Source organism: Podarcis erhardii (genome assembly GCF_964252035.2).
Source record: "Podarcis erhardii genome assembly, chromosome: 2".
In the NCBI taxonomy this organism is placed as follows: Eukaryota; Metazoa; Chordata; class Lepidosauria; order Squamata; family Lacertidae; genus Podarcis; species Podarcis erhardii.
The window spans coordinates 99,149,734-99,175,514 of record NC_138498.1 but is presented as its reverse complement, the minus strand read 5'-3'; the positions used below and the strand labels follow the sequence as shown (position 1 = coordinate 99,175,514).

Below are 25,781 nucleotides of genomic sequence, written 5' to 3'. Positions count from 1 at the left end.
TACACAGTCCTAATTCATTTTAAGTTCTGATCTGTTAAGATACAATCAACTGAATATGGTACATAGAGATGTGGTGATGGATTGTGGTTGAGTGCCGGAGAAGGTCTGGAGAGACTGAGGTTCAAATTCCTAGTCATGAAGCCTACTGGGTGACTCTGGGTTAACTCTCTCAGCCTAAACTACCTCACAGGGAGGGTTGTTGTGAGAACAGAATGCAGAAGAGGACCATGCATATTATCTTGAGCTCTTCAGATATAAATGTAATAAAAATAAATTACCGTATTTTTCCTTCTATAACACGCAGATTTTTTCTTCTAAAAAGGAAGGGGAAATGTCTGTGCGTGTTATAGAGCGAATGTGTGGTCCCTGGAGCCGAAAAATCATGCAAAAATCAAATCGCGGCGCTGCACGCTGCACGGAGAAGCGAAACCTGAAAAGAGGAAGCGGCTGCTTTCCTGCATTCTGCCTCAGGGTCTTACTGCCCACCCTCCTCTGTTTCGTTGCTGTGTTTGCTGAAACGGAACAAAGAGCAGGGAAAGCCCCTCCCCTCCAGGCAAGCTCCGGTGCTGCTGGGGGAGAGGGAGAGAGAGGGGGGAAGGGAGAGAGAGGGGGGAGGGGGAGGGAGAGAGGGGGGGAGGGCGAGAGAGGGGGAGGGAGGGAGGGGAGAGAGAGAGAGAGAGAGAGAGAGAGAGAGAGAGAGAGAGATGGCTGGCTTGGGTGGGGGGAAACTTTTGCCTTTCTTTCCTCCCTCCCGTTAAATCCCTCTCCTGCATTCTTAGCCAGCTGCTTCTCTGCACACCCCTCTAATGTCCCTTCTTTGTTTTTCCTTCCCTCCCCACTTAAAATGTGGTTACAAAGCATGGATCCACAGGGATCCTCAGGATCTTTGCATTGGGTCACCCCAAATTCACCATCAGATCACATAGCATGTCCATGGCTACAGCCTGCACCAAAAAAATCAGGCACCCACTGTTGCTTGGGGCTGCAGTGGTGCAAAAATGTGGTTTAAAAGCATGGATCCACAGGGATTCTCAGGATCCTTGCATTGGGTCACCCCAAATTCACCATCAGATCACATAGCATGTCCATGGCTACAGCCTGCACCAAAAAAATCACGCACCCACTGTTGCCTGGGGCTGCAATGGTGCAAAAATGTGGTTACAAAGCATGGATCCACAGGGATTCTCAGGATCTTTGCATTGGGTCACCCCAAATTCACCATCAGATCACATAGCATGTCCATGGCTACAGCCTGCCCCCCCAAAATCACGCACCCACTGTTGCCTGGGGCTGCAATGGTGCAAAAATGTGGTTAAAAAGCATGGATCCCCAGGGATTCTCAGGATCCTTGCATTGGGTCACCCCAAATTCACCATCAGATCACATAGCATGTCCATGGCTACAGCCTGCCCCCCCAAAATCACGCACCCACTGTTGCCTGGGGCTGCAATGGTGCAAAAATGTGGTTAAAAAGCATGGATCCACAGGAATTCTCAGGATTTTGGCATTGGGTCACCCCAAATTCACCATCAGATCACATAGCATGTCCATGGCTACAGCCTGCCCCCCCCAAATCACATACCCACTGTTGCCTGGGGCTGCAATGGTGCAAAAACGTGGTTACAAACCATGGATCCACATGGATCCTCAGGATCTTTGCATTGGGTCAGCCCAAATTCACCATCAGAGCACATAGCATGTCCATGGCTACAGCCTGCCCCCAAAAAATCACGCACCCACTGTTGCCTGGGGCTGCAATGGTGCAAAAACGTGGTTACAAACCATGGATGCACAGGGATTCTCAGGATTTTTGCATTGGGTCAGCCCAAATTCACCATCAGATCACATGTCTGTGGCCACAGCATGAAGCACAAAAATGATACATCCACTGTTTCATTCAGAATGTTTTTTCCCTTGTTTTCCTCCTCTAAAAACGATGTGCGTGTTATGGTCAGGTGCGTGTTATAGAGCGAAAAATACGGTATGTAGGAAACTCAGGTGGAGGAGATTTTTTTGGGGGGGGGGGCGAGTGCAGTAGGAGTGGCTGTGGGGTAGCAGAGGAAGGAGAAACCCCACTGAACGATAAGATTTCTGTTGTGGAAAGTGGACGTAGATCACTGGCTATTGATCCATATTGATTTCCAATGGAAATGTTTTGATGGACAGATAGATTATTCATCTTCGATTTTAAATGCACTTGAAAGAAACTGAAGCTATTGTACCATTTATGATCGTTACAATTTAATTCACAGGTTCCGAATTGGTTGATTTACTAGAAAGATACTCATGCATCATTAATCCTTATGCACATCTCCTCAGCCTCCCAAACACTGTATACATACTAGAGTAACCAGATATATACAAAAATGCACACAATCAGCAAGCTCTACCTTTAAAGCCCTAAACGGCCTCGGCCCAGTATACCTGAAGGAGCGTCTCCACCCCCATTGTTCAGCCCGGACACTGAGATCCAGCTCCGAGGGCCTTCTGGCAGTTCCCTTCCTGCGAGAAGTGAGGTTACAGGGAACCAGGCAAAGGGCCTTCTCAGTAGTGGCACTCGCCCTATGGAACACCCTCCCATCAGATGTCAAGGAAATAAACAACTATCTGACTTTTAGAAGACATCTGAAGGCAGCCCTGTTTAGGGAAGTTTTTAATATTTGATATTTTATTGTGCTTTTAATCCTGTTGGGAGCCAGTCAGATGGGCCGTGTCAGGGAACTGCCATCAGCTCAGAGGCGGGAGGTGGAAGGGCAGTTGGGTTACAAGGAGCTGCCAAAGATCATGAGAAACAGCTCGTCCTCCGGGGAGGAGCGAAGCCACGCCTCCAGTGGGGAAGGGATGCAGGGCCCGGAAGATGCAAGGGAGAGCTGCAACACCGAACCTGAGCAAAGTGGGGGGGAAGCAGGTCCCCCCTTGCCCACGCCCTCTCTGCGCAGAAGGTTTACGCGCAGAGAGGGGAGGCGTAGGATGGGGGTCAAAAAACTGCTCTGCTGGGGAAAGTTTAAGGACCGCCCACTCCCAGATTCTGCTAGCGACTGAGCAGACATGGAATTGAGTCGATCTGCATTGTGAACGTTTTGGACAGATAATAAAGCCTTGAAAAGACCAACAGGGAGTCTTGCCTGATTGCTCTCGAGCAACCACGCCGGCACACATAACAAGCGGGGTATAAATTACTATTATTACTATTATTTAAAGGATAATTTCATGACATCAAAACAGAAAGAGGCCTGCAACCGTGCTGTCTTCCGCAACCTGACTGAATAATCTTACTGCACCTCTTCTCCCAAACATAAAAAGGGAATAACCATATCAACAGGGCAGCAGAAAGATGTATATGATGACAGTTCTGGGGTTACCTTGCAAAGCTCTTCTTTTTCACACTCTACACTTGACAGCTTTTCAGCACTGGGCCAATGTACTGCCACCTCCTCTTTCTGAGTCTGTCCATCAGTTTGCACAGAAACAGCCAAGGCGTCTGGCTGCTCTGAGTTAACAGGTGTCGCACTTCTCCCACTTTCCTCCATTTCTGTTTCTTCTGTGGGTAGTGCAATAATTTCACTTAAGATTTGGTCAGACTTGCTTTTTATAGGTTCAGGCTCTTCAGATTTTAGTGTTGATGGGCTGAGGGTTACAGATGCCGAAACGCATCCCCTACCTGACAATTCATCGTCTGAATTTATTTCACTCACACTCCGACTGTCTAAAGACTGCATGCTGAATGAGTCTATCCTTTCAAAAGCATCAGAGGAGCAGCAGCTCTCAGTCAATTTTTGAAAGTCATCAAGGCGATTATATTCTGTGCAAGCAGATGCTGATAAAAGCTGAAAAGAAGTTTGCATCAGGTGAAGACTAGCTTTCGAATCGGCAGCCTCTTGCCTTGAGCTTACAGAACTTTCACTTATCACACTTTCGTGGTCCAAAACTTCAATGTCACTAGTTGTCGACGTCCCTGAGGAGAAAGTGCTAATTGGAGGTGAAGGCGTATTGCTTTGCCGATCCTCACTTTTTCGCTCTTTAGTTTCCAAAACTATACTTTTTGTCTCTGCAGGCAGAGGTTGTGTGGAGATGTCAGGCATATGACGAGGTTCTTCACTTCCTGAACTTACTTTCACAATAGCAGTGGCTTCTGCTACCTTGAGATTCTGAGCAGATGCTTCTTGATCCGCGTCTTTAGTGTTGTTTTCCTCATGCTCATCTTCAGTATGCTTGCCATCGATATCATGTACTGAATTACCTTCTTCTAACTTCTCCTGGGAATTACTGGAGTTTCCCAGTTCCACAGGTGAAATTACAGAGAAATCTTTTCCTTCTGTTTCTGGCAGGTCAGCATGCAGAGATTCTTCTAGTGTGCTTTTTACTTCTTCTTTGGGTCGCTGCGATTTGGTGGGTGGCTTAGACACCACTGGACTTTGCTGTATGCTCTGAACATCCGTTAATGGGAGAAAGGCACTGAAGAAGTTTTCTGATTCATCTACCACAGTCCTCCTAACAGGCTTGGTGATGGCTGTAGGAGATGATATTGGCTGACTTTGAGATTCTGTATCTGCATTGGCTCCCCAGGTAGAAGTATCCCATCCTCCGCTCGTAAGAGAAGTTGTTCCTAAAACAACGAGAGGAAAGGGAAAATCAAATTTCAGAAGTTAAATCCATTGTACAGACTTCACAAATAAACTATAAACAAAACCACACTGATTTCTTGATAGCCGACAGCTAAAGTTGTATGCTGTTTTCATACAACAGCATGCTCATACTTGGCACCAATACTTTTTTTGGTGTTGCATGAGCAAAATGTACGCACACCTGACCACAGAAAGCTCTAGTGCAGATCTAGAGTGTACAACAGGGCTCCCCCCCCCCCCCCCCGTATATGTTGGATAATATTCCTGAAACGTAAGTATAGGAATAAATCTCAGCTGTGGGATTAATACAAACAAGAGTTAGTTGTGTGGTGTTCAATAAGTCTGGGCAATGGTTTACATTTGATCACCCAATATGCTAAAAAGATAGAGATTACAACCAAGCAGCACTTTTTAAGTTGTTGTTTTTTAATTAAACAGCTATTCTCCAATGTCCTCCCAATATTGCATTAAAACAACTTTTGAAAACAGCCCTGCTGAGCGCATAGAATTAACCATGTGGTGCTCCGGATTTCAGCCATCATTTTATTAGATTCATATCCTGCCCTTTCTCCCAAAGGGGCCTAGGTCAGCATCTGTATCTACATGGATGCCTTTACCTAGAGTAAGTGTTGAAATGAAAGGCTTTTCAGATAATCAACAGGAAAAAATGACGCAAGGAGGAAACAGCACACAAGTCAAATTATAAAGTAAATACATAAGGAAGTGTGCAAATAAGAGTGTGAGGAAGGGAGAGGAAAGAGCAAGAACTGATAATATGAATCCAAGACCAACAATTGCTAAAGTGGCAACACCATGCACAAACATACTGAAACAGGCACAATAATTCTTTATCACCCAGAATGAGGGCTGGTAAAAGGCTTGTGTAAAACACTCCGAGAGAACATAAACAGTGTAATAGAATGGACTGCCAGAGAAAGGCAAGTTCCTTTTTATATTATTATTACATATTATAATTCTATATTTATGTGACAGAAACCTCCTTGTGAGGTCTTTGTTCTAAAATGTGGCTTATTTATTTATTTGAAATATTTTATAAATAAGCCACAGACAAAACCACCCTTGATTTCAGACTAACACAACAGTGCAGAAATGATGTCAATGACTCTTCTTTCAGAAATCATACGGCAGCCACCCCCAACCTGGTGCCCTCCAGATGTTTTGGAGAAGTCCGTAATCCCCAGCCAACATGTCCAATGGTCAAAGCTGATAGGAGTTATAGCCCAAAATACCTAGAGAGCACCAGGTTGGGCAAGGTTGTTCTATACCGTAGAGACTCTAGGCAGGAGATGATGTGTGGAAGTCTGGCATGGTGGGCAGCTGAAGGGTAACCACATGCTCATTGAGAGGATAGTATTGTGCTTTTGGAAAGGAAGATGTGACAGTGTCAGGTAAAATATGCAAAAGAAAAATGAAACTGAAGGCCTTGCTACCATTTATAGGATACCTGTGACTACTGCTAGCTCACATTCTCACATACCCTGCCAGTAAAATAAAATGCACAAAGACCCTTCATGATTAATGATCACCCTCATGTAAGCAGCAGGCAACAAACGAGAGTGGGAAATGCTAGAAACAATGACATGTCCATTATTTATTTTGCCAAATGTTACTTGGGAGATGCGAATGGGGGTGGCTGATAGCAACTACTGTCTAGTTAGGTGCCAAGAAATTAGTACAGATACACTAAGGAAGCAACAGTGGTTTGTGAATTGAAGAAAGGGTCCCAGATGTCCCTGTGGGAAGAGGGGCGCACCAGAATCTGATTATAAAGTTTTCATTCTAAAAGATCACAGCATTAAATTTAATCAATATCTGATGACTAAAATTAGTAGGGTTTTTCACCATAGACAGTCAATATTTTAACCCATTTCAAGCTTTGCCACGTGGTATGGAAGCCGCTGTTTGAGAAAAACATTTCCAAAGCTCCCCTGGGACTAGTTACTGTACAACATAATGGCTATAACAACACAGAGTAGCTATGTATGATCTTAAGTAGAAGATAAGACCAATGCAGCCATGAACAGGGCCAATTATACCACAATGCAAATACAGAACAACCGTCTTTTTGTTTTTTAACATATTTTTAATTAAAGATTTCTTGGTTTACAAAAGTATGTGCAATGTCTCTTTTTTTCAAGTTACATTTTCTACGAATCAGTTCCATTTGTTGAGACATTCGTGTTACATTAGGAAGAAAAGGGAGAAAGAGGTGGAGGGGGGCATGGTGAGTGGGGTTGGGTGGCAATGTTTCTATTCTACTTGATATATGTGTATGGGAAACAGCCTTACAGTATTAGAAAAACTAACCAATAAACTTAAACTGACGCAAGGCTCCCCTTTATCACATACACAGCCCAACAAGACAAAAACCATCTGTGTTGTTATTTACCCTATTTGTCCTGATGCCTTGAGGTGGGGCAGGGCAAGAAACAACTTCATAACTTGAAGTTATGTGAAGGAAGGAATGGAAGCATGTAACTAAGAAAGAGGAGCTTTTTAAAAATAAAAATGAGTGTATCAAAAGAAAACTGAATGAGGCAATTACCAAGTCAAGAGAGAAGTGGGAGAGTGGAACCAAGACTGAGAGGATGGGCATGTATAGATGCAACAATGTGAGGTTGTATCTTTTTATTTTATGCCACTACTATGTCTGTTACTTACAAAGGAAAATTTATAGATTATATGAATATGCAGGCATATTGGAAAAACAGCAAATATTGTTTTATGGAGGACAACTTGCAGCACCGTCCTACTCATGCTTATGCAGAAAATGCCATTGCAATCTGGTGGAGCTTACTCAAAAAAGCGAACATGCACTGGGGGGCAATAATAATAATAATAATAACAATAATTTGCAGTGCTTTTTTCTGGTGGTATGCATACCCCTAAACATTTTGTGATTCTTTGTACTTTTGTTCATTTACTGTATTTATTTTTCCCAATTCGAACTATAAAATGGTGATTTTCTTGAGACAAAATGAAAGTACCCCTAAACATTTTGTTGGGGGTGGGGGTGGGGGTGGAAGCACTGATTATTTGTACCAGATCATCTCAGGGCGGCTCACAACATAAAATCACAATATAACCTACACACACACCAGTGGCGTAGCGTGGGTTGTCAGCACCCGGGGCAAGGCAAGTAATTTGCGCCCCCTAACCCGTGGATTTGCCCTAACCCCAGATGATGCGCCCGGTGCAGCCGCCCCCCCTGCACCCCCCACGCTACGCCACTGACACACACACAACCCAATAATTCCTGCTCCATCCCTGAATCTTAGCCAAAGCCTCTGAAAAGCACCAGGCAGTGTTTCTCAACCTGTGAGTCCCCAGATGTTGTTGGACTACAACTCCCATCATTCCTTGCCAACATGACCCGTGGTCAGGGATGATGGGCGTTGTAGTCCAACAACATCTGGGGGTTTGAGAACCGCTGCCGGAAGGTGGTTTGGGAGCGGGGTGGAGGAGAAAATACAACCAAATAACCCCCGGGGCGAGGAAAAGGGCTGGCCACGCCAGTCAGGGCCGGTGCAGAGGCTCTCCTCGCTTGACCACAACCACGGGCGGCTGCGGACGAGGCGGGGTGGTGCTGGTCGGCGATTCCCTCAGCCGCCCGCCTCGCCTGAAGGGCTGCGGGGTCGGAGGAGAGACCTCCCTCCCCGCGGCTCCACCTACCCGCCTCTCCCGGTCGGGACGGGGCGCTTCCGCCCTGCGCCGCTTCGCCGCCTTCCTCCTCCTCCTCCTCCTCGGCCTGGATGTCCAGCACCCGGTCGATGGACTTCTGCGCCTGAGACAGAGCCTGCTTGGCGAAGGTCGAGAGCTGCGAGGCGTTGAACCAACTCATCGCCGACGCCGCCCCCGACGCCGTGGCTGCTCCGGCCCCCGCCACGGCTCACGGCCGGCGCGCTCCCTTTCCTCCTCCCTCCCGCTCCCCCTTCCTCTAGCCGCCGCTGCTGCAGCCGAAGCCCCGCAGGACACCGACCGCCATGAGAGAAGCGACGGGGAACCCGGAGAAGGCAGCTCGCCAGGCAGGAACGCCGACGGCACGCTCCCCCCCCCCAACCCAACCCAGCACGCGCATGCGCCAAAGCCCTTCCGCCTTCCACGTAGCAAAACAAGCCGGCGCCCTCGCTCACGTGACGCCGGGCCTGCGTTGCCATAGCTTCCCCGGAGCGTCAGTCATTATGGGGAGCGGCCCCCTCGCTTCCTGGTGACGTTGCGCCGCCAACGTCGTCGTAGCGACGGGCGAGGCACCTGGTGTCCCCGCCCCTAATACGTAATTGTCGCTTCCCATTGGCTGCTCGTAGCTCTGCTCGAAACTCATAAAATATGCCTTATTTAATAGGTATTTTTAAAGTGATTTGGCGTCGGTCGCCGCATATTGCACCCTGCGCTCTTTTAACATTTCCTGCAGGAAATCGCGCTTCGGAAAAGCCAAACGAGTCGGTTTCAAGAGGGCAAAACAGAAATAGGCCATTCTTTTATGAACATTTCCCCCGAAGCCTTATTTGAATTAATCCTAAATTACCATGTTCTGGAAAGAGACCCCTTTACACGTTATCCAGCCACAATAATTCCAGAATTTCGATTGACTTACAATTTTAAACCCAACCTTTCAGCCCAGAAAAGTGCAGCTGCTGACATTAAAGAGTAGACCCCTTGTGTAACACTTCCTTGACAGAAGATGTAAAACAGGTCTTTTGACTTTCAGCCAAATTTTCTGTACGTGATTTAGTACTCAGAAGTGGTGGTGGTTTGGGAACATTGTTGGCCTTGAAGAATTGAGAATTACGTCTTGGGGGGGGGGGAGCAAGTGTACAAGCTTTTATACATATTAATAGGGCTTGCTTCTCAGTAAACTTCTATGGAGCTTAAAGGTAAAGGGAACCCTGACCATTAGGTCCAGTTGTGGCCGACTCTGGGGTTGCAACGCTCATCTCGCTTTATTGGCCAAGGGAGCTGGCGTACAGCTTCCGGATCACATGGCCAGCATGACTAAGCATGACTGGCGAACCAGAGCAGCCTTCCCGCCAGAGCAGTACCTATTTATGTACTTGCACTTTGATGTGCTTTCGAACTGCTAGGTTGTCAGGAGCAGGGACTGAGCAATGGGAGCTCACCCCGTCGCGGGGATTCGAACTGCCGACCTTCTGATCAGCAAGCCCTAGGCTCTGTGGTTTAACCCACAGCGCCACCCGCGTCCCTTGGAGCTTAGGCCTAGGTAAACCTGAATGCATGTAATATCTATTTGCTAAATCCTTGACTATATTTAGGGAGTCTAAATACACACACACACACACACACACACACACACACAAGCTCATACCTTGAAAGCTTATATTTGGTTGATTTTCAGCGTGCCACTGGAATTATTAAAAAATATTTTTTCATCTTATTATATTTAGGGAGGACTTTGGTAGTTTTTTAAAAATTTGACACTTTTTGTAGTTGTGCTTACAACAGATACTTTATGTCTCACAAACATGTATGTTTATATAACTTTTTATTAATAAATATCCTAACATCAACCCTGAATATTAGTGGGCAACACCATGCATAGTAGCCGCTAATACTTGCAAATATACAAATGAAGTATTTAATTTTTATCAACAGGTGGTGATTTAAGAACAATATTTCCGTATTTTGGAAAAAAAATACATTAACTTTTGGCAATCCTTAATATCCGACAGTTTCTTAAAGACATATTAAATAAAGAATTGGGCTGTGTATATATTTCCCCCTGTCTGGTAAGTCCACTTCACAAGTAATGCAAAACCATGGCTTAGCAATAGAATACAAAGCACAGCAAACCTCAAGCTTGTGTTCTCTCTCTTCTCTGGGGTGTCTAAGTGATCAGAGCTTTCTGCTTTTGTTTTAGATTAGTTTTGTACATCTGAATCCAAAAAAGTCATTAATTGTAGCTATGGTAAATGAAAATATGTCAGTTTCATAAACTATGGCTTTCCACTATGGATTTCCACTAACCATATTTCAGATAAATGCAATTTTTCCAGGTTTTGGAGAGCACAGTAAATTGCGATTCATCTAAAACAAACAAAAGCTTTTGAACTCTTCCTTGGAGCTGAACTAAAGAAGAAACGGGAGCACAAACCTGAGGCTCACCCATGCTCATTCTAAATTTTGATTTAGCCAGCCCAATGCCTCAGTCTAAGAACTGTTACATAGATACTAAAATGTAATTTAAAATCTTTGTTATTTATGTACATTCAGAGACTTCATAGGTGCTTCAAGAACTATTGCATTGACCATCATGACATTTCCACATGCACAAAGGGGCACTGAAATTTTTCAGAGTGATTACAAATTGAAAAAGTTATTGCTTGCTATACACATCAGATTTCTGTACATGAGTGAGCTTTTATACAGATAACATCAACCAAATATTGGTTTGCAAAGACAGTTCTAAAATAAGAGCAATTTATCCTGGATAAACTAACTTCCATCAATGCTTGTCTTAACAGGGATAAGGTCTGGCTGTTTCATCTTCCCTCCTCTTAGTGCACAATGGTAGTTCTACAAGGTGTGCAAGATTTTTTTCAGTGCATGTTTACAACACTTGCATTTATATCAAGTAGTAAAATGAAGTTTGAAGAGCACAGTCTGTGGTGTAGTGACATCTGCAACTGCAAGTTCTTGGCCATCAACAAGTCCAAGCTCTGTATCAAGAAAAAGTTATAAGCACAGCATTTCAGTCATTTCTCTGAATGTATGGAAAATGTGCAACTGACAATTGACTCAGAACATTAGGAAATAAAACCTTTTCTGTTATGAGACAAAATAGTAAAAATTATTATTTTGCTTTTAGGAAAACAATTGTCCAGGTATTGATGTGAAAACATTACAGCTATTAATTTGGACCACTGTCCAAAGAAATGAACAAATTATTCTGCACCCCCAACAGCATTTTGGACTCTGAGCAGTATGTTTTTATTTCCAGTGGTTCTTATGGTTAGAATGGCAGTTATATTACAGCTTTACTCAAAAGAACAATCAGCTAACATTGAAAGAAAAAATAATCTTTATGTTTCTTATTTTCATGAAAACTAGTGTAGGGAGGCAGGAATCAGCACCTTTATGCATAGATTTTAAGAGTTGCACATCTCAAAGTCTTTGCTTTTGTCCCTTGAAACTTAACTATGCATGGAAGAAACTTTTGGGGAACTATTAACTCAAGTTTCCGCCCACCTCCTATATACTGTATCAACATACAGATACACCTGACGTTGTACAAAGTCAATTTGCTTCATTAAGCTTTATATCCCCTAAGCAATATTTCAAGGTTTATAATACCTTTTAAAGTCTTTGAAAGATTCGGCCTTGTTCGTTCTTCAATGGAAGCTACTGACTGGGAAAAGGGGACATAAACAGTGTTATTTTTTGCTTAAATAAACACACACACACACACACACACACACACACACACACACACACAGACACACACACAGACACACAGAGACACACACACACACACACACACACAAATTATAAGTATGTATTAGTCACCTGTATATAAAGGGTTTTATTTTTTCCATACATGGTGGCTGTTATTGCAGGAGATTTCATTTGCCTGTGCAAAAGAAACAACCAGTAATATTTTTTTAGAAACATGTATCACCATCCTTAATCTGCTAGGAATGTGTTTTCAGCAAGATATAGGGTTGTATTAATCAAAGTCCAACTCAGAGTAGACACCATGAAATTAATGAGCCTAAGTTAGTCATGCCCATTAATGCCAAAGGGTCTACTCTGAGTAGGACTAATGTTGAATACTACCCATAGATCATACCATATTAATTTAATACTTACAATGAAGCACTATTTGTTAAATAATCCAAGACTTCTTGAAGTTTAGCTGACGGAGAAAATTCTATGTTTTGGGGGAGCTGACTGCAAGCCAGACAGTTCTCCTACAAAGCAGTAAATGAAATAGTCAATATGATTTAAAATGTAAATTAATCACTGTCATTTAATTCAAGTTATCAAAATCTCATCTAAAGTATACAAGGAATTATTTGCAAATGAAAAATTATACACTTTCATTGAAGTTGGTAGGTACTGGCCTGCAGTGCTTAGTGCAGTTTTTTAAAAGATGAATATGAACATTTAAGACATTTCTGCAGTATTACTGAGTTATGTCATCAAATATGAAATGCCTAGTAGTTCAACGATTTGAACATTCCTTCTGTAGTAAAAAAAATAATAGTGGCTTATCCCTGAATTCAAGTCTCCCTTTCAAAAAAAAGGGGGGGGGGTTGCCCTCAGAGTTCATTCAAATATAAGTTTTCCTTAAAAGAAAGAACTGACATCCTAAATATATTTTTAAAAAACCTAATAGTATATGTGGAATAAATCAAGAATCAATGCTAGTGCAACAGATTCGGACCAAAAAAATATTAATATATTAATAGTGATTGTTTGACAGGCGAGGTGTGAGCAATAGAATGATTCTACTCAAGTACTTGTCTTCCAAAGCAGGGAAGAGACAAATGGGAGGAGAGGGGTGTTCAAATGACAAAATAAACTAGCTTTATTTATTACAAAAATATTCATCCTCTTTTTATTTCCTTCAAGGAATACAAATAATAAATAACATACAAAAAATACATTTAGAGTCCCACACACAAATCCAATTTCCCACTTAAAATTCATTCTCAGGTGGTCATCTGCATAAAATCAAGAAGTGAGGGGCAAGCATGAGGATGGAAAACGTAGCTCTTCCCCAGTCCACACATTATCGTCTCCACTATTTTCTATGAAATTGAATGAAAATGTCTGCAGTGGGAGCCTGTTCTACGGCACAGATTTGTGGAAACTCTAGTCTTCCAACTTGCAGAGACAGTGATGGAACTAGTGCACTTGTATCTAGTCTCCTCCCTTGCGTGTTGATTTCATAAAGACAAACACTTGCTGAAGTCTCTCTTTTTTTCAGGTTAACTCATAAATGCTTTTTAAAAATTTATATGTCCTTAAAACAAGGGTCTGGTGGGCCTCTTTCAAGGACTGTGCTCTACAGTTGAAGAAGTCCAGGTTTTATTTTCTAAGCATATGCATGGAGCAGGGTCTCTCCCATGTACCATAATAGCCAGGAGTTTCATAAGGAGAAAATGCTTCCTAAGGTATGTGAAACCTAAACACCATGAACAAGGTTATATCTACCACGAGCAACTTGAGTGAGCATGGGAGCGTCAGATAGTTGCTTAGTTTACAAAGTTTTAGTTTTATATTTTTGGCGAGAGAAGTTCCATTATGACCCAAGCACTCAATAATGAACAGCTAAGAAAAAATTATGTGGCAATACCAACCTTCTTTTCGGCTTCAAATGTGTATGTGTACAGTCCATCTACATCATTGAATACCAAATAGTTGTTCAGAGGCATGTATGCACTGTAATGAAAAATCTGTTAGCATTCATAAGCAACAAGTGTCCTAAAAATGTTTTAATTCAGAAACACATTACCTTGTGGCTAATTTAAAGACTTCAGTGGCACATACAGCTAGAAAAAGAAAGAGATAAACACCTAAAATTACTTGAAAATTAGAGGAAAGTACGGATCAAACATTTTACTTATGGAACAAGGAAAAGAATCAGCAGGTTTTGTGTTCAAAGTTTTCTAGAAGCTAAAGTATATGGTGAAATGTAATTATCTGAAGCAAATCTAGAATTACTACATGGAATTAAATGCAGTCAGAATATTAAACCCTTTATTGCCAGATTCTGACTTACCTATAACTCCCACCTCAAGGTGCCTTCCTAAAGATTCAGAACCTTAGAAATATTGCTAGACAGGTGCGCCAAATTTCCTTCTAGCAGTTTAATTTAAAGTTTATTTGAGGTAAATATATTGGTTATTTCAATGTGATTTACTAATAATTTTGCCAAGGGCTGCACTCATAGGCTGCAATCTTATATATATTTACTAGTGAGACAGTATAACTGTCCTTAATTAGACTTACTACTGGGAAGATATCCATACGACTGCTCTGTCAAGGTCCCCCCCCCCCCCACCTTGTATATTTAAGCTAGTTCGTTACATTCAGCCTAAATACGTAAGGAGAACAGGAAGACATGGTTTTCAGCTTAGAACTCCAATACTATTCTTACAGATGTAATTGGAAACAATTTTTTAAAAATTGCATTACTGTACCTGCGATGACAGCATTTGTAGAAGCTACAGCTGGAATGATCCGCTTTACAACCCCTGCATTGAGAGAAGCAGCATCACAAACTTTTATGTTATTTCTACTTTTAACAGTTGGAAACATAATTCAAGGAAAGTATCTACAGTATTTTGTTGTAGTATGGTCACTACCTCAACCAACATAGAATAGGGCAAACTATAGCTAGACATGTATTGCTTATCATTATGGTTTCCCAAAGACCAAAAAGGACCCACTGAACAGATGGCTTCTGCTGTATCTTACCTTGTGTGAGCCTGTAGGAAAGACCTTTAATATTAAACTGTGCTGCCCTTTCTAAAGACTTTTCAAAAATCCACTGTATGTGCTCAGGATCATCTCCATCTAAAGCAACACCTTCTGCAAAAAAAGGGGAAAAAAGAAGTATGATTTTTACAACTTACCGTATTTTTCCCTCTATAAGACGCAGATTTTTTCTCCTAAAAAGTAAGGGGAAATGTCTATGCGTGTTATTGAGTGAATGTGTGGTCCCTGGAGCCAACTGGCCGGAGTGCATCACACATTTTCTTCGAGGGTCGTCTTAGTTGCGGTCAGCAGAAGCCAGGGAAGTGCTTGCTAGGTTTGGCCACTCTGCAGCCCGACTGTGTGTTTGCTAGTGTGTGTGCTTTGTGAGTGTGTGGTTGCCTGTGTGTTTGTTCGCTAGCGTGGGTGCTTGGAGGGAGGGAGAGAGTGACTGATTGCTGCATCTTCTCCTGCAATTTGCCTTTTAAAAAATTGGAAGCAGCGGGGCAGCAAAAACCACCTCCGAAAGCCCCATTTTTCCCTTCTAAGGCTGCAGCTCGGCTTTGGGAGCCCTGAACCCCTGCCTTGTTCTTGAGGGATCTTTGAGGTTTTCCCTTTAGCTTTAACCCAGCCCCCTTATTTTACCAGTTTATCTTCATTCTCCGTCTGCTAAACTGATTGCAGGCAGCCACACGTGCGTTCGAGCCTCCCGAGAGAGAAAGCTGTTGCTTTCCTGCATTCTGCCTCAGGGTCTTACTGCCCACCCTCTTCTCTTTCGTTACTGTGTTTGCTCAAACGGAACAAAGAGCAGAGAAAACCCCTCCCCTCCAGGCAAGCAGAGGGGAAAGCAGAACGTCCTTCCTTCTAACTCCTCTCCGTGCTCCTGTGCTGCTGCTGCTGCGTCTAGAGACTCGCAGGCAACATGCAGGGGGGGGGAGAGAGCGAGAGCGAGAGAGAGCGAGAGAGAGCGCGCGCGCGCTGGCTGGCTTGGGGAACTTTTGCCTTCCTTTCCTCCCTCTGGTAAAACCCCTCTCCTGCATTCTTAGCCAGCTGCTTCTCCACACACCCCTCTCAGTGCTCCTTGTCCCTTCTATGTTTTTCCTTCCCTCCCCACTTAAAATGTGGTTACAAAGCACGGATCCACATGGATCCTCAGGATCTTTGCATTGGGTCACCCCAAAGTCACCATCAGATCACATAACAATGATCTGATGCAAAAACAGGGCTGCAATGGTGCAAAAACGTGGTTACAAAGTATGGATCCTCAGGATCTTTGCATTGGGTCACCCCAAATTCAACATCAGATCACATAGCATGTCCATGGCTACAGCCTGCACCAAAAAAATCACGCACCCACTGTTGCCTGGGGCTGCAATGGTGCAAAAACGTGGTTACAAAGCACAGATCCACATGGATTCTCAGGATTTTTGCATTGGGCTACCCCAAACTCACCGTCAAATCACATGTCTGTGGCCACAGCATGAAGCACAAAAATGATACATCCACTGTTTCATTCAGAATTTTTTTTCTTGCTTTCCTCCTCTAAAAACTATGTGCGTGTTATGGTCAGGTGCGTGTTATCGAGCGAAAAATACGGTAAGCATGAAATGGTTCTTCATAACTGCAAATTACAGTAGTACCTTGGGTTGTGAACGGGATCCATTCTGGAGGCCCGTTAGCAACATGAAAAGAGCGCAACCTGAAGCGCCGTATCTGCGCAGGTGCGCGGCGCGATTTGGTGCTTGTGCACATGCACAAGGTGCAATTTAGCACTTCTGCACATGTGCGAGCGGCGAAACCCAGAAGTAACCCTTTCCGGTACTTCCAGGTTGCCACAGGACGTAACCTAAAAGAACATAACATGAAGCAAACGTAACATGAGGTATGACTGTACACCATTTTTTAAATAATAACTTGCTTGGGTGGAGTCTCAAAAAGAGAGACGTGACTACTATGAAATTTGCAAAGGGATAGGTTTATTATGAAAATGTGATTTCTAAAAAAAGAAATATAAATAAGAGAATCATAAAAAATAATAGCCAGAAGAGGAACTCAACCCTAAGTCAAATTGCACAAAACAAGTGAAATAAAATATGATAGGATAATTATGTTATCCAGCTTTCCGTTTTGACAAAGGTTCAACGGTAGTTTATTGATTACCTCCAAAAGGTTGTTCCTTGGGCCACTGCAGTATCCTGACATATTCAATGCAATGTTCTGGTAGCCGAGGCATTGAAGCAATTGTACACATAGGAAAATTTACCTAGAGAGAATGGATAAGGTGTTTCAACATGAATGTTGAAGTGGCATGCCTGGCTATAAAGTATTTGTTCTATTTAGTTACCTGTGGTGGATAAAGTTCAAGTGTACATTCAATACAAGCTGTCATGCCAGGAATAATCACGCGAGCATTTCCTTTAAAGCCTTCAGTTCCTCCATCAATCAAAGGTATAATGGAACTTGGATCCAACACCCCATTTTCATGGTTTAAAAGTGAAATCTAAGGAGAGCAAAGAAGAGCATTAAGTCCATTTCCTCTAACCTCAACCCTCACCCTTCAAAATATCCAAACTGAACAGTCCTTAGGGTATTATTTAACAGGACTTGCTGAACCTGAGTTGCCTGAAATAACTGCTTCATTAACTGTCCTGCATTTTTTTGTTCTGCGGAATGTGGTAGCAGTCCTCATTAAAGTACCTCAACTTCCAAAATCAGCTCAAAATTATTTCTGAGCAACTCATTTATGGGCATATTTCAGGAGCCTGAGAGCACAGATAGCCATGAAACTTTCTGTCACAACTGAAATACGAGACCTCCATAAGCAGCAGGGCTTTATTAAAAGGCTACAGCTGCAGAGAGCCATGCTTTGCATTTCAAGTGTTCTCCCTTTTGTTTACCACATCCAATATGAAGTTGAAGAGCAACATATTGCAAATGCACATACCGCAAAAGCAAAATCAATTTTCACAGACTCTATTGGTGACAATCCTCCCTCTAGCCTCAAAACAAGTCCCACATTCAGGGAGGGTTTCAGCAGTACATGACTTAATAGTGCCTATATTTTGCAACAACTGAGTAACTTTACTTCCTAGGTATTTACCAGCATGCCATTTATCCATCTTCTTGCAATTATTGAATCCAAGCCACATACAATTATATGAAATTCTGAAAGAAAACATAAATATTGTTATGCACACTTGATACTTCCCTCGCTTTTCAGTATTGTTAGCATATTTTTCTACTGTTTCTACACAAAGACAGTTTGCTAGCTGAGCTTTCTGTTTGTTGCATTTTCTCCTTCCATTAAAGGAAAGAATAATAATGTGCTTTAACTGATTGGGGGGTACCCACAAGTCATTATTTTCACAATAGCACACTTAGTTACTTACGTCTATAGAAAGTGTCGTCTAGATCTTGAATTTTTTTGTAATGTCTGAAAAGATATACAGTAAAGGAATTCTCTTGTGGCAGTTACTTGGCCAAAACACAAATGCCCTTGCCTAATTTGGTATGCACACCACTGTCCAACACAAAATGCCTTACTATGGCTCCTAACTTCCTCAAAATTGTCTCTTTAAGAATAGCTTGAAGAGTTATTTAAAAATTAGACTAATGACAACACCTTTTTTTTTGGAATGAGCCTGTCTGTTTACTGATTGTTCCAACACCACTGGAGGAGAACTGATGTCACACTTGTACCTTTTCCATAGCCATCTCATTGATCACTGTGGGAAAGAGGACACTGAACTAAATAGGCTTTTTTGATCTGATCCAGCAGGCAACTTTCCCCCATCCCACAATGGCTCTAAATTCTCTGTAGACTTAAGATGATATTACTGCATCCAAGCTGGGACAGATGAAGCCTAAAATCAGGGGAAAACCCATACCTGGTACATCTCTCTCAGCATCTGTGTAGGTGATGTGGATGAATAAGCATAACGGATCCATTTTCTGAATACTCAAGCTAATGTAGGAACTGCATTTAAATTAAAAATGCAGTAAGTTTTATGCACTGCATTAGAAACATGGCCAGTTCAAGGGGTTCCAATGTGCTAACATCTGTGAACAGGCAAAACAGGCTTTTGGTATCACCGAACCCTCAGAGGGCATTTTAGAAAGATTTACTGCTAAGACACTTGTAGTCTTAGGTTTCACTGTCAACTTTGTACATAAACTCAGATTTCAAAGACAGCATTATTATACATTATCACTGAAATGATAATCAATATCCACTATGTTTTTAATTGTTTGATCATCTATCAGGTAGAAATTGAAAATGCCAGCTAATATATACGGTAAATAAAAACACAATCCACACATGCACTCAGAAGGATAGCATGTCTACAAAAACCAGTTTAAAGAACACACAATGCATATTCATGTTGAAGGTTGGGTGGCAGGGGCAGGAAATCATTGAACTTCAACTAACGCTGCAAAATGGTTTTGATGGTAAAGTAAGGCAAGGGGACTGCTATCTAACTCTGGAAACATTTGATGCTTTTGATATTTCTGAAGAAACCCATTAGGCTATTTTATTCAATGATTAATCTATGGACTAAAGCAAGCCACACCAAAAAGGAAAAGGGGGGGAAATGCAGGTGACTATGGACATGAGAATAAATTGAATCCTTTTCTTCATAAAAGGATACGGTACAACAGCGCAATTGGGAATTCGGCTGTTTAGAAATTCAGCAGCAACTTCTGCTTTTGGCCGTCCAACATCTTTAGGTCTGCAAAAAACAATATTTGTTAGGAAACTGAATCTGTTAGGATTATCCATTTTGCCTTACACAGAATCATGGGAGGTTAACTACAACCTCTGTTGCAATGCTAGTTTAAAGCAGGAAAGGCATGATTCAGAGGACTACACAGTAAGTCAAGGATCTCAGTTCCCATTTTTCAAAGGTATCTCCATCCACTGGTATGGAAAATTCAGAAGTGGCTTCAGAACAAGCAACTGGTGTGAAAGAATAATAATAAAGCACACATATGTGAATGTGGTATGCAGAAAGGGGCACTTGAGATCGTGATTCTTATTTGTAAAAATGCCATATAATCAGCAGTGGGGTTTTTTTCACAAGCTCCATCTCAGATACAACTATTTGACAGATGGGAGACTAGTCCTGACACACAGCCCCACAGTGTTTCTCTTGCTGTCTCCCATATTTGAAATCACCACAAAGTTGAAATGTGTGTTTTGTTGTTTTTTTCTTTTGAAGGAAAAACATGCTATAGTGGTAAGTCAGAGGGAAGAGGCAGGGAGAGAAGCAGGCAAGTGATAGCAGTAGTAAGTTAGCACTAAAGCAAGCAGACTTTATTTGGAAAGTTAGTGGGGTAAGAGTGAAATGCTAATTTACCATTAGGAATGCCACAGCATACATGTTTATTGAAAAAATATTCAACTCCCTGAATTCTGTTTTAAAGGAAATCTTACTGAAATAAATGAAGTTTTCTTGAAAATGAGAGCCAGAGTTTGCAGTTTATTCTCAATAGGAAATGTATGACTTACCGAAACAAAAATTGCCTATTCAGGTTAGATACATCAATGGTGTCCATGTCAATGACATGAATCTGCCTAAAACCAGACAACGCCTGAAGACATAAAGAGATCCAGGGTTACAATAAAAACAACAACATCTTTTCACTATTAGAAATGTTTGGACATATTTACTGCTTCTGAAAAATGGAAGTACTTGAAAGGGCTGCAAATCTATCATTAAGATTGTCCACACTTAGGGCAGTGGTGTGTGTGTGTGTGTGTGTGTGTGTGCGCGCGCGCGCGCGCGCTTGCACACACACACACACACAAACATACAAATTGGATGATATATATGCCACAGAAGGTAAACCTTATGCAGCACAGGCCCAACAGCCACCATTGCATAACCATGAGATATTCTTTATAGAAAACCCCCTAAGAAAATTCTTCGTACAAACTGACTAGTACAAGTCATTTTAAACGAATTACTGGGGGGGAAATCAGTAGTCACATATCTTGTTTGCAAATGTGACAATTAGAGATGCTTATGAAATTCTTCCTCTTCTAACCTGACTGGATGTGGTAATTGCAAATTTGTCAATTTTGTTTGTAGGATATAACTGCTTTCTTCAAAGAGTTCCAAACTTTCTTCTTCTTAAGCAGATTACCAGTTAACAGCCAGCATCTTTACTTTTCCTTTAAAAGTTACCAAATGTACACAGTACATCTGTGCAGTAATCATATCGGAGTGAGAAAAGATAAGATTGCTTAATTTAACTGGTTCTTTTGTGAAAGATTCCATTTTTGTGCAGTATTTTAACCAATGCACATATATTTATCAGTAACCTTTAAGGAGTGTGGGGGTATATCAGCTGAAAACTGCATCAAAGGGAGCATGTTCCAATCCCAAAATGAATTTTAGAAACTGTCCAAGTTAATCCAGAAGACAGGCAAAGTGGGACACATGATAGAGAAAAATTATCAAAGAGAATGGAATTAAATACCATTGGTTAAACAAGTTGTGCTTAACAGATATAGCTTCTAAAAGCAAACTCTGTAAAGTTACTATGGTTTCCACTTGTCCCCCATTTCTTCCCAGTCATACTGTCTTTTCATCCTGCATCTAAGTCCAAATATCTGCAGATGACAAGATATAGCAGTAATGTATTCAAAGCTCTCCCTATGGTTAAAGCTTATGGGTGACATCCATCCTCATCGATTCCCTGTAGCTCCTATATGCTTTGAAGGGTATCCATAGGAAGGGTAAATTCCACTTAAAAAATCAAAAGTCTGCTGCACAAGTGGGACACTACTCTTGGCTGTCACCCTACATGTTTATGGGTACATTTTGGGAGTTGTCTCTTACTATTACAACAGCTGAAGCACCGTCTACATAATTGTGCTCATAAACTAATGGAGATGTTCCAGAATCAGGAATGAATCTATTATCTGCCTTGGTGAGGCAAATCAGGTTTTGAAAAATCCTCATTATTGCCTGCTGTCTTGTTAGTAAGAATAATTTGTTGGCTTTGTTTTTGGACAGGATTTATTCTTCATCAGACTCAACTTACAGCAAAACTAAAGAAAACTTTGCAAAAGTAAACAGGAAAGTATTCCAAATATATTGGAAGTACCTCTAAGATGATTATTCATTTTTCATAAGTTTACGCAGATTACTGAATTGACTGTGTGTTGAGCATGTATTTGATTCTGTGTGATTTTGTACTTTAGTTTGTGTATGCAAACTTGCTACAATCTAGCTACTAAAGTAGATTGTTAAACATGTTTTATATGAGAATAAGGGATCGAACTAATCACATAACCCTTTGACTTCTCAGCGTGTAGAGCAAAAAGCTGGGCAACATGATTATTCTCTCAGTGAACAGCACAGGCTATCAATAAATAAAAATGAAATTGTTACCAGATTTTTGAGGAGTTCACATCCTAATCCTCCTGCTCCAATAACTAGAACTTTACACGTGTTTAAGAGAAAGTCAAGGGGCTGCAAAGAACCAAGACAGACAAACAGTTGTTGAAAACAGAATAACCAATATTATCATAGAACTTATTATAATGCAGTAAAATATTTCACAATTGTGAAAATACAGTTCATTGTAAATCAGAATTTGCCTTTTGCCATTCAAGTTAAATTTGATTAGTACAGATAAACCAGCATTGCTACTTAAGTTATTTCAAGCTTGTTAAGATATGTGTTGTTTGTTTTAAATCAAATCAAAGTGTATACAGGAACAGAGATTGCAATGGCACAGCACTGAACTACATGGTTTATACAGATATATATTTCTGCCAGTTGAAAGTCTTTATGCAATCGTAATCTGACTATGGGAACACACTGCCTGCAGCTGGCCTGCTGCCACCTGCAGAGACAACATCTAATCAATGTGCACGTGTTAACCTATGTCTATCCCACTGGAGATCGCATGGAATTCTATGGGTCTCACTCCCACATAAACATACACAGGACTGCAAGAAGAATACAGGAGTATTTCCCTGATTACTTTTAGCCAGAACTAAAAAGGTCAGGTGCAAAGAATGATGCCTGGGAGAAATAGCATGCAAGGTTGGGGGGTTAAGTGCACAGCCCCATAGCTGCTTTCCATCCCCTGAACTGGGGCGGCATTACCCCTGCATCAGGTGTATTCTGCATATATTTTAAAACTCAGCTATAAAATTAGGAAATATGACTTAAATCTAAAACAAGTATATATGGCAAACCCAAAACAAATAGGTAATTCATCATTATCTCACCAAATTTTACTTCAAATAGTTCCCATGTTGAAATCCAGTGGTGTCTGTCCATCAAATAGACTTCTGTTGCAGGACAGGACTTTCCCTTCTCCTCCCTCCTGCAGCCCCTTGCACACGTCCAAACTTAGCTCCAGATGTCTGGGGAACCATTAGAGCAGATGTAGGGGTGCATGGAGCTGCACAAGGGAGGATAGGAAGGAAAGTTTGCATGTGCAATACTGAATGATGTCTACTACAGCCAAATTTCTTATTGTACACATCAAAGCTTCAAGTGCCCTACATGACTTTTAGCATCCAAACTATAATTTATGCAAGACCACATCAGTCATGCAGAAAATTAGTTGGTTAATTGCAAAAGTTTGCAGTCTTGTTCATTTTTAATTAATGAAGTGCAAACAAAAGAACAGTTCACAACAGCAACACAATACTACAAACATTTGTATTTAAAATAACTGTTTCTCACTTGAGTGCCTGGCTCGAAATCAGGGTGTGTGAAAGGTCCAGATCGCTCGAGGAACTTCTTTACATGGTTCCAGCGACCTTCCCAGTCTCCATTGTCCCCACACCCACCATCAACAGCCATTCTGCACAGAACATAGAAATTCAGCTGCAAAAAACCAATGGATAAACACACACACACACACACAATCTCTACAAACTTAAGACTTTCCTTTTGTATGATTGTACATATCACAAGGTGCTACCAATTTTATCTTGTTCAGAGCAAATAAATGAAATATTTTAGGACTCTGCTGGCTACTAGACAGTGTGTCTAATGTCTAAGTCATGCATAGAGAGGACTCACTGAAAACAATGAGACTTAAATTGCTCATATTTTAAGCCCCATTATTTCCAGTGAGTCTACTCCAAGCATGCCTAGATTTTGATCCAACCCATTAATAATACATCTATTTACAATAAACAGATATGTACTCTTAAAATTAAATTGCTATATGTGATTAGTTATGAATATATATACGCATGCACAAACTGAATATTCAGATTTCTTTTACTTCGAAAACCAGTATGCCAAGCAGAGTTTTTAAAAATAAGGTGTTATTAGTATTCTTAAAGAACAATGATTAACACCAGACAGCTATTTCTGCCTCAATCTACTGAATATGCAGTAAATGTAATGCAAGGGTGGCTAGCCTATGGCCTTCCATAAGTTCCTGAACTATGGCTCCCATCATTCCTGACCAATGTTGTGGTTGAGGAGTGTTGGGAGTCCAGTATCATGTGCAGGGCCCCAGGATTCTCACCCCTGGATTAAGGGATAAGAATACAAAAAGCAAATCAAGCGTTTCACTAAATTGATGTTTTGATGGGATGTTTTTATGTGGAAGACTAGCGTACTTCTGACAATAAGAGAGGAAACAACATGAGTAACTGATACACATCCATTGGCAATTCATTTCTGGGAACCCTGTAGCTTGTTACAAGCAATTATCTACATTTTAAACACAAAACTCACTTTTTAACAAATTGAAAGGGAAAGTGACATACAAGTCACTTACAGTACTACATGTTAACAGTGAATTGGCTAGCAAATGTTTGAATTTTGCCTGACACAACATAACATCCAGTTTCAATTTCTATTCTATGTCCAATTTTACTTTCACATTATACAGATCCCTGAGTCTCCTTAAAATACCAAAATTCAACCATTTAAATGTTTAGATGTGCACTGCAAGATATGAATTTTGTGTGTATACTGATCTTGGGATGTTTTAGTGTTTTTCACTATCCAAACTATGGCTGTTACCCAGTAGGGCTTAATAGAGAAGTGGAGTTATTGCCACATCAGCAGGCCTGTCCATGCACACCATCCTGGAGTGGGTGCAGAGATGCCATTATGTGACAGCAGTGGGGTTGGCTCAGTATCAAACAGCTTGGTCCCTTCTCCTTGCTGTTTCAGGGCTTTCTACTTGCTACTACTGGCTGCCTGTAGAACTTCTACTCGCCTGCTGTTTCAGTGGACAGAAGCAGTAGGGCCAGGCAGAGGAAATCCAATCCTTCCTGTCTGTCAGGTGCAAGAGGGAGGCTGGATTGCACATTTAGCTTTACTGCAGTTTTAATTTCCTATAACCTGTTCTGAAAACCAGTTTAAGGGCAGAGTATAATAAAATAAATAAAACATGATACTCTGTAGTCTGAAGTCACATCTCAGCAAGATAACAAAACTGCCAATTGTGAAAAACTGCAGTTTACAATACTGTTTATAGTTTTGTATAGCTAGTGTATCTAAGTAGTGCAACCATAGTTGCATCCCATTCCTACACCTTTCTTCTTGCAATTAAAGTCCACTGAGCTCAATGAGCCTTACCCTCAACTTTTAAGACTGCAATTCCCATCATGCCTGACCACTGGTCCTGCTAGCTAGGGATCATGGGAGTTGTAAGCCAAAAACACCTGGAGGGCTGAAGTTGAGGAAGCCTGAATTAAATTAT

At 41.5% G+C, this 25,781-nt stretch overlaps 2 protein-coding genes and 1 long non-coding RNA gene across 9 annotated transcripts in view; 1 reads left to right on the top strand and 2 right to left on the bottom strand.

The window, feature by feature from the left end:
- The window catches only part of TMF1 (TATA element modulatory factor 1), a 24,567-nt gene extending 15,869 nt beyond the window's left edge, over positions 1-8,698 (bottom strand). Inside the window, exons 1-2 of the mRNA XM_081851919.1 lie at positions 8,319-8,698; positions 3,277-4,606 (exon numbers count right to left, since the gene is read on the bottom strand). Coding sequence (XP_081708045.1) covers positions 3,277-4,606; positions 8,319-8,487 — 1,499 coding nt within the window. The 5' untranslated portion in view covers positions 8,488-8,698. The remainder of the gene's footprint in view (positions 1-3,276; positions 4,607-8,318) is intronic.
- The window catches only part of LOC309337465, a 251,399-nt gene that overhangs the window by 174,511 nt on the left and 51,107 nt on the right, over positions 1-25,781 (top strand). The gene's annotated exons all lie outside the window — the stretch shown is intronic.
- Positions 10,130-25,781, bottom strand: part of UBA3 (ubiquitin like modifier activating enzyme 3) — a 26,636-nt gene continuing 10,984 nt past the window's right edge. For 5 of the 7 annotated variants that reach the window (XM_081853513.1, XM_081853512.1, XM_081853507.1 and 2 more), the window contains 16 exons: positions 23,795-23,915; positions 22,484-22,564; positions 20,593-20,675; positions 19,733-19,813; positions 18,473-18,516; positions 18,184-18,248; positions 17,428-17,583; positions 17,244-17,346; positions 15,087-15,200; positions 14,810-14,863; positions 14,122-14,158; positions 13,967-14,048; positions 12,471-12,571; positions 12,168-12,231; positions 11,955-12,009; positions 10,130-11,320 (listed from right to left, as the gene is read on the bottom strand). In XM_081853513.1, the coding sequence (XP_081709639.1) occupies positions 11,232-11,320; positions 11,955-12,009; positions 12,168-12,231; positions 12,471-12,571; positions 13,967-14,048; positions 14,122-14,158; positions 14,810-14,863; positions 15,087-15,200; positions 17,244-17,346; positions 17,428-17,583; positions 18,184-18,248; positions 18,473-18,516; positions 19,733-19,813; positions 20,593-20,675; positions 22,484-22,564; positions 23,795-23,914 (1,329 nt within the window). In that variant the 5' untranslated portion in view covers position 23,915 and the 3' untranslated portion in view covers positions 10,130-11,231. Of the gene's footprint in view, positions 11,321-11,954; positions 12,010-12,167; positions 12,232-12,470; positions 12,572-13,966; positions 14,049-14,121; positions 14,159-14,809; positions 14,864-15,086; positions 15,201-17,243; positions 17,347-17,427; positions 17,584-18,183; positions 18,249-18,472; positions 18,517-19,732; positions 19,814-20,592; positions 20,676-22,483; positions 22,565-23,794; positions 23,939-25,781 lie in introns of all 7 variants that reach the window. The other 2 variants (XM_081853509.1, XM_081853510.1) reach the window with 1 other exon arrangement.